At 39.7% G+C, this 9359-nt stretch overlaps 1 protein-coding gene across 1 annotated transcript in view; it reads left to right on the plus strand.

Moving 5' to 3' along the window:
- FAM170A (family with sequence similarity 170 member A) overlaps positions 1–9359 on the plus strand; it is a 27397-nt gene that overhangs the window by 13358 nt on the left and 4680 nt on the right. Inside the window, exon 3 of the mRNA XM_025047654.1 lies at positions 8641–8796. Coding sequence (XP_024903422.1) covers positions 8727–8796 — 70 coding nt within the window. The 5' untranslated portion in view covers positions 8641–8726. The remainder of the gene's footprint in view (positions 1–8640; positions 8797–9359) is intronic.

Below are 9359 nucleotides of genomic sequence, written 5' to 3' on the forward strand. Positions count from 1 at the left end.
TTTAGGTATTCCTTTGTGGGTTTAAAGGTTTGTGTAATTAACTCAACAAGTTGCATAATGTTTTGAGAAGATGATTTTTGACCTAGGGTAGTTTGAGGAATTTTGAGCAAATCAAATATTTTTCAGCTTTTTACAAAAAATATGCAAAACAGAAAACTTCACTTATTTCTTGTACTTTTATGTTTGTGGGATGAGGCTTATGGCTGGTCTTTAGGTGGGGGATAGAAGAGGTCTAGCTGCCATTGGCTACATTACTTGGTAATAAATATCAGTTTTGAATTTTGATTTGGCTGCTTCAAAATGGCTGCATCCACTCAGCAGAAGTTAACACTTTGATGTGGCTAACAAAAAAGCCAGTCTTAGGAGGAGTATTTGTAATGGGGGAAGTAAGAACCCCACTTTCCCTGGGTCAGACCTTACTTGGAATCCTGTGTTCAGTTCTGGGGAATGTGCATTAAGACAAATATACATCAACTAGGACACATTTAGGAGAAAATTCAATGGCAATGGAAAAATGAAACCTAGATGTTTGGAAGAGTAGGACTGTGTAGCTGAAGAAAAGACTCGAAAGGCTGAGATAACAGTCTTCAAATATTAGAAGGACTGTCTTATTGAAGAGGAATGTAGATTTGTTCTCTGTGGCCCCAAGGGACAAGACTAGAAACCACTGGCTCTGGGGAAGTAGAGATGTCCTTACAAGGAAGAATTTTCTGTTATACCTGCCCAAATATGTAGAGGTGTTTTTTTTTGTTGTTTGTTTGTTTGTTTGGAAGGTGGTAGATTCCCAGCCCCTAAAAGTGCTGGAACATGGGTCAAGTAACTACTCAGTAGAGCCATGGGAGAAGAAATTCAAGGGTACCATGGGGATTGGATTTCACAAGCTTCAAAGTCCTTCCTAGCCCTGAGCATCTCAGCATTTGTAGGGCTGTCCTTCCAGACTTTGACTCTACCTTGGTCTCCAGGATTGGGATATGCTTTTGGGGGACAGATGGATGTCATAGGATGGGAAGAAGAATCCACAGAGGCAGAGAAGTTACTTGGACCATTCTAATTCAGTCAGCCATTTTTATTTTGCCTTTTCAATATATTCACATACTTGCTTTTGACTGTAGGTACCCAGAGGCCTATGGCTGTAACTGTGTGACTCATTATCCTCAACTTAGCACACCATCTCATATAATTGTGTTCTTATCAATGTTATTTGACAATGATTTTATCAAGTATCAAATCGGGTATCCTGTATTGCTGGGCTGCAATAGTAAGACAGTCTAACTTAGCTGCATGTACAAACTCTAACTTTAGATTTGTAAAACCAGTGGCTGCCTCTTCTCTCTGGGGGAAGGTAGAACTTGAATTCTTTTCCATATTTCAATGAGATGGAAATTTCAGAATACCCAAGAGACAGATAACCATTCAACGCATTTCACACACAATTAAGAATAGCCTTAAAAATTACCCATACTCTAGCTGCACTGCTTCTCAGCTCTTTGTCAGGTAGAAATCATCAACTGTTTTGAGTCTCTTACCTCTTTTTACTCACTTAAGGGCTGAAAGTGATTGACAGAAGGAATTTTGCTCATAGCCTATATCCGAACTCTTATAGAATCAACTAGTAAAGATTCTAGCAAAAGGAGTGGGAGTCTGACTATTTTACTGCTTTCTTCAGGCTGGCACTGTGGATTCATTGTATCATAATATTAGTGGCCTCAGTTGCCACACCTTGGAGCAAGTTTCTTAATAATTCTTTAAACAGCAGGAAAACATGATTTATAGAGTAAGAGGCATTTAAGCACGGTATTTTCAGGTACTTCACATTTCCTACCTCACTATGGTTACATTGCCCATGCTCTGTAAGTCTTGCTTCCCTTGCTTACAATTTGTACATAGCAGCTAAGTGCTGATGGGATGGTGTCCTGTACAGTTGTGGGTTTTGCCCTAGTCTCTTGTCTCTTTTATAATTAAATTTCAAATACTCTGTAGTTGAACTGCATGAGTCTCAACTCAGATTGTTAACATTATTAATTTGCAATGGATACAGATGTGTTATAATCTTAATACATTGCTTCACACAGGGACACCATCTCAGAAAGCTCTAGTCTGTTTTAACTATATGAAGTTGAATATTTATTTTTGGTACTTTCTCACTACTATACCCAACATCTTCCTCTCTACCAAATATCATTTCTTCTTTGCCCTATCTCCACATCTCCTATCCTTTTAAAAATTGGCCCAGTTCTCAGCCTGTTGTCTCCTAGTCCATGCTAAACAGTGACTTGATAAAGGTTCAAGTTAAGGTAACAGTTTTATGAGGTTATTGTATTTTAATAAAAATCTTTGAAGGTTAATTATTCTAAGTACTGAATCACTAGGGTTAAATTTTAGGCAGTGGAAAAAATAGTTGAATGGAGTTGGGTCGATTATACGGGACACAGGATGAATGGGGCTCTCACTTTGGTTCAGATATATGAGTATGGTGACAGATCTGGACTAAATGCAAAGATGGAATTTCTGTGCTGGTATAGGGAAAAATAAAAGAAGCAACTGGCCAGGGCATTGTTTGATCTAGGGAGGAAGAAGATCTGGTACTTTGGCAATTTATTCATTTAAACTTTTGGTTTTTTTTGGCGGGGTGGGGGGAGGTTGAAGGAACATGTGGGGGAGCTTGAACTAAGTGCAAGGAGCTGTGATGAATACAGAGATAAGGAATCATGGCCTCTACTTTCCAAGGGTTCATACCCTGTGTCGTGGGGAAATCAGGCACATTCGTTAACAAGCTGACCTGAACAAAGAATATGAGAAGAGCTATCATAGAGGTACACTAATATGCTATAAAAATGTGTGGTCCATTCTCACCAGATATTTTGAAAGGCTTCTTGTAGAAAGTAAGACTTTCATTGAACTTAAAAACAAATTGTACTTTGAAAATTTGTACTTTTGAAAGGAATGCTTGAGCTCTGTTTGAGGGAGGGGAGTTTGGCCTGTTCGTGTGGAGGCTAGAAAGAAGGTCAGTATTTTGTTGTATGGAAAACTCAGTAGGGGCCTCAACCCCGTGAGACTTCAAATGTTTGGTTGAATATTTTAGATTTTACTCTGCTCATATTGGGAAGCTACTTAATATTTGAGCAGGAGAATAATATTCTTTAAGAATGTGACTATGATCAGGATGGATTGAAGGTGGGGAAAGATATACTCATTTGTCCACAATGTGGGGAAGAGTGAAAGACTGCTTCTAATTCATTAGGTGAGCATTGTATCTGCAGGAGCTCTATAAGCAGCATACCTTAATGAATAAATTGTCCTCCCATATCTATGTTTTTTGTTTTTTGGTTTTTTTTTTGTCATGGGGCAAATATTTGGCAGCCACGTTATCTTTAAAGTAATAAGAACAAAAGCTATTTGGAATAAATGTTTCAGAACCATTTTTCACTTTGCACAGACCTATGAGCAAATAAGATTGAGCTAAAGCATTTACTGTAGTATGTGGTTCTGCAGGGGCTGCCACACTATTACATAAACTTTTATCTTAGTTCAGCTCTAGCTGTTATCACTATTACTCAAAGACCTGGAATGTCAACAAGATAATTGAAATAGCAAAATGGAAGTCAAGAGTTTTCCGCCTGTTTCTTGAAGTCTTAGGAAGATTGTTTCCTTTGTATTCCGTATATTTATAATATAAAAGCCTCCCAGACATCTAATCTTTCTAGGTCAGGCATTTCAAAAGGCAGTGATATTATTTTGCAGTTGCTTTTCAGTTTAAGACAAGTATTTTATGGGCTTTCAAACCCTCCCTCCTGAATCTACTTACGAAAAAGAAAACAAAAACTAAGCAAATGTCATATAATCCTAACTACATTTTCCTGGTGTCAAAATCCTAACATAACATTGTGGAAAAAGGTTCTGAATTATGACCTTCTGAATTATGACCTAAGAGATATGAGTTGTAGCCCTAGTTTTATGAATGCATAGCTTGATAGTTTCGTCAGGTCTTATATTTAATGGAGAGGGATTAGGATTTTTTTATATGGTTTCTGTGATATTTGGCAGTACTGTCCAAAATTATTTTTGCCTATTATTTTTGCTTAGACAATGGGGAGACACATAATAAGATTACACTCAACAATTTTGGATGGAAGTGACGTGTGTCACTTTTGGGCCAGAACATTTAATGCCTTTGTGAGTCTCTCCAGACTTCTTTCTCTCTGCAGCGATGACCGACAATTTTCCAGGTAGTGATGGCTTTGTCAGCCTGGATCCAGGAATGAGGACAATGAGAAGCAGAACTCCTAGCCAGCCTACAGTGGGCATGTACAACGAGCAGGAAATAAACCTTCGTTGTTTTAAACTGCTGGGTTTGGGGGTGGGGTTCATTTTTTACAATAAAATAATCAAGCTTATTCTTGATTGATATGGTCTCTAAAGGGTGTAACTGTGATGAATGGGGGAAAGACCCAGGGATATAGAATATCCTTCCTTTTCTTAAATTAAAATTTTGCTGAGTTTTCTATAAATAGATATCAAAGCTGCTTTGAGTTAAAGTAAGTTTTCTACATTAGAAATACTGAAACATAGACTGGGTAACTTTTTGAAGGTGATACTATAGAAATTGAGGGCAGTTATGTGATGTAACAAGAAATACAAGTTTGGTCTTCAATCCCTTTCTGACACAGAGCTCCTAAAACTCTTGGAATTCCTTAAGTGAAGAGAGGGATAAAGGTATCTTTTGTTACTTTGATGAGGTAAGTTTTGGAAAGTATTTAAGGATGAGTATTGGTTATTGGTGGAGCCAACCATGTGATTAGAGGTTGGAACTCTCAGTCCCTCCCACCCTTTGACCTCTGGAGAGGAGAGAGGGCCTGAGAGGTTGAATCTGTTACCAGTGGCCAATGATTTATTTAGTTATGTCTATGTAAAGAAGCTTCCATAAAAATCCCACAAAAGGGAGTTCAGAGAGTTTCTGGGTTGGTGAACACAGGGAGATTCAGGGAGAGCTCAGAGGGCATGGAGAGGCTGCACCCTTTCCCCATCCCTCGTCCTATGCATCTCTTTCATCTGGCTGTTCCTGAGTTATATCCTTTTATAAGAAACCTTTAATTTAGTGAGTAAAATATTTCTCTGAGTTCTGTGAGCCACTTTGTGTGAGAAAATTAATCAGACCCAAAGCAGGGGATGTAGGAAACTCTAGTCTATACAGCAGGTCAATCAGAAGCACAGATGATAAACGGGACTTGTGACTGATGTCTGAATAAATGTGTGTGTGTGTGTGGTGGGGAGTTAGTGTTGTAGGATTGAGCCCTTAACCTGTGGAATCTATGCTGTGTCTGCGTAGATAGTGTCAGAATTAAGTTGAATTGTAGTTCACCCAGCTGGTGTCCTAGAATGCTTAGTGGTGAGGGGAACACCACCCCCACCACCAATCCTACCCTGCACCCATGATGGAATTGGTACTAGAATCTTAAATTGAATTAGAGAACTTCAAGGTCCATTCTAGTTTGAAAATATTCAGATTTGCAGTTCCTGAGAGTAACCATTGAACCTCATATTTTTGTGCAGCGGGTATGATTTCTGAAATGTTTCCTCCAGTGTCAATTTGCCCTCCCGTGGATAGCAAGAGGTTTTACCTGCCGTGCCTTCCATGAAGACTTGCACAGGTGCTAAGAAATTTTGTTTTAGAAGCACACTAATTCTTTCCCTGAATTCCATAGCTATTCTGATAGGTGTGTAGTGATATCTCGTTGTGATTTTCATTAGCATTTTCCTAATGGCTAATGATATTAAACATCGTTTCATGTGCTTTTTTGCCATCTGTTATCCCGGCTTCTGTCATGATTTTCACACAGGCCAAGTAACCCCTGATTCAGGACCCTGCCCTCTTTTTTTTTTTTTTGCCTGGAAAAAAGAACTTTCACTCTAAGCTCCCTCATTGACCTCAGGTCTTACTGAAACAGGGCCTTTTTAGAGAAGACTGTCATGACCTCTTATTTAACAGAAATGTCCGCATTTCCTGTAGTCTCAAATTAAGGTTCTTACTCTATTTTTCTGCATGGTACTTGTCAATATCTAACCTACTACATATGTCACTTTTTAAAAAAATTATCTGTTTTCTCCTCTAGAATTAAGCTTCTTATCTGTTTTGTTAGTAAGTGTTCAATTACAGGGTTTAGGGAGCCTGGCACATAGCAGGCACTCAGTAAATATTTACAGAATGAAGAATGAATGGAGAAATGGAGGAAGGACTAAAGTATCTCTCAACCTAGCTTGGACTTGCTGAGATAAATTCCATCAGTCTTAGCTTGGAAAACCTCAGCTGGTGCCATTGGAATTATCTTTCCTTTGAAAGATAATTCAAAGTGAAGAGAGGTTCAGTTCTTTTGGGAACTCAAGGTCTCAGAAAGATGCCTTAAGAATCATTCTCCTTGGAATGCTGGAATTAGAACTTCTAATGAAATTTCAACTCCTGATCATCAGTGGTTGCTAATGCTGTTTGTTGAAAGGCAGATGAGGAACATTATAGTAGAGGGATCAATCTTATCATCAAAAAATGGGACAACTTTACGTGCTTCTTGTTGTGATGTAATAAGAAGGTACATAGCACACTTATAAAATAATTTTATAGCAACAACACATTGAAACTTAATGTAATCAATTCTCTATATCTAACAACCTGTTTACATGGAAATACAGGTAATAGGGGACTATTTTAAATGACATCACAGGAATACAATCAACCGACTCCAAACTGTGGAAAATTCTACAGAACAAATAACAGTTTCTTCACCAAAGAAATGGAAAAAAACCACAAAAAACAAAAAACAAAAAAAGAGGGGGTGGAAGAAGAACTGTTCTAGACCTAAAAATTATATCGACCAGTTGTGATATATGGACCTTGTTTGGGTTCTGGAAATCAATGAACCAGGAGTGTGTGTGTTTGTGTATGTATATATGTATATGTATATATATATATAAAAAGAAACATTTTAACATGGTTGGAGGACACTGAGTATGGCTCATTGGTTATTAAGTGATGTAAAGGAATTATGGCTAAATTTGTTGGGTGAGATAATGATATTACTGTTTTGTTTTTATAAAGTCCTTATCTGTTGGAGAAATACTGCTGCATTTAAAGAAAAATGACAATATCCGAGGTTTGCTTTGAAATATATCACCTTCCCAACCCCCCAAAACACCTAAACTAAAAGAAATGAATGAAAAGCTGAGTGTGTCTGTGTGTGGGTGGGGGACAGAATAGGAATGGCAGAATATTGATAACTGTTGAAAATGGGAGGTAGGTACATGAAGCTGCATTCCTGTTATACAATTCTTTTTATTTTGTGTGTCTGAAAATTTCTACTGCAAAAGTTTTTTAAAAATCCTCCTTGCCCTTTCTTTTCTAAGAATTCTCCAAAAAACAGGATGATTAATCGCACCAATAAATCCTCACAGCGCTGCAGTTGGCCTGTCTTCACTCTCCTGCGACTTTAAGACATTCGGCAGTGCCCTTTCAAATTTGGACCCACCTTTGTCCACTGGGTATTTCTAATGTCAGTAGTGACTGCTCGGAGTTTACTTCATCCCTGCACTCCACTGGATTATGGCCACTGCCTCAGAATGAGGTATCTCTAATCTTAGATTGGAATCAAGAAGATCCAGATGGGTCGCCACTTATAACCGGTATAAATTGCAGCCCACAAACAGAGGTGTGCAAGAAACAGCATGGAACTTTTTTATAACTCCACTTAATTTGGATTTTAATCCTTGATCCTGCAGGTGTCCTGTGTGAGTTTCTATCATCTCTATTTGGAAATCTTACAGGGCCAGGGTTTGAGGGTGGTGAGAGCATCATCACTGTTTATTGGAGCACACAGTTATAGCTTCGATGCCCATCAGCTTGGTTGCCATGCCTCCTTTAGATTTGGTGGCCCCTGTGCCATGTGTGGGACAGGTTGCCATGATTCTGCTTGTATGCACAATACAGCCATCTCCTCTGGCAGCATTTGCCACATCTACCCCTCCAGCCACCCATGAGAGGCCCCTTCTCCATGATCTACAGACATCTCTCTGACTTAATAGCATCTCTCAGCACTCCTAGGATAAGAAGGGAATAGCTAATTTAAAAAATCCTGCTTCTGTTATGTTTCTGCTGAAGTATCCTCTCTATATATGGGATTTTAGAAACAAAAGCCAAGATTATGAGCATGCTATTGCTGCTTCCAGCCTTGCCATGCCACCCCTTAGGCTGATAAACACAGAGTCTGCTACCTACTTGAATGCAGAAAGGAAAGGGTAAAATAAAGGGAGAAGAGAAAAAAAATTAAACAGGAACAGATTACACATCTCAAAATATCCTGCCATGTTTGAAAGATGCGAGAGTTGAATTCATGGGAGGGGGTCCACTGGAAAAAAAGGAATGGTTCTTCAAGTGGGGCCTGTGCGGTGGCAGACACTGTGCTACACCTGGGTCCACAGAATGCTCTGATGTCATCACTGAGGTCAGAGAATCCTGCTGTGGGCCTGGTGACCTTTGAACCTTAACAGCCCTGCGCTGTAGTGGGCACTGGGCAGTGCTGTGGGTTCTCTAGGTGATTTGAGTTCTTCAGCCACTTAGAAGACTCAACTATTTTTATTTGTACTGAATCATTTCAGCAGATTTCCTGAGAGCCAAGAAGGGCCAACCTGAAGGGAAAAGGAGGAGCTGGACGTTAGGCATCTTCTAAGGGACTCTTCTAGCTATGAAACGGCAACAAAAGAGGAAGCATCTAGAAAATGAAGAGTCCCAGGACACTGCTGAGAAGGGAGGAGGTATGTGCTGGGCAACCTGTCTGGGGCACAAGGGTGGCTGCCAGCCTGAGCTTTCCTTAAGAGGGTGGGACGGAGGAGAATGTGTCACCTACGAAATAGGGAGGGAGAGACCTGGTATTGGCTGATGCTGCCAGGTCTGTCCTGAGAGTCCACATGGTGTGAGACCACATGGAAAGGCCAGATGCCCCCAGGAGATGGAAAGTCAGCCTTGCTTTCCTGAGCTCTTGTCTCCTGGGGCTGCTCGGGCCTAGAGCTTTGTGGACTTACAGCAAGTTGGGATCCCACTTGCACAGCTTCAGGGGTCCAGCTTTTCTCAATCCCCTCATTCTCTTTTATTCTCTTTATTTGGTCTTGCCCTGGGGTCACTGGGGGTGGGGGGACATATAAAGGGTGATGATAGAGATCCATGGATTGCACTGTTCATTTTACCAAAGAGAAAAGAGAAGCACAATGAGTTAAAGGCCTTGTTGAAAAATATCTTGAGAAGTGAAAGACTTGTTCAAAAGATTATTTGTCTTGGTATGGTGTCATATTGAAAGCATGGAGATTTTATTTCTTCAGCA

Source organism: Pteropus alecto, unplaced genomic scaffold (genome assembly GCF_000325575.1).
Source record: "Pteropus alecto unplaced genomic scaffold, ASM32557v1 scaffold20, whole genome shotgun sequence".
NCBI classification, from domain to species: domain Eukaryota; kingdom Metazoa; phylum Chordata; class Mammalia; order Chiroptera; family Pteropodidae; genus Pteropus; species Pteropus alecto.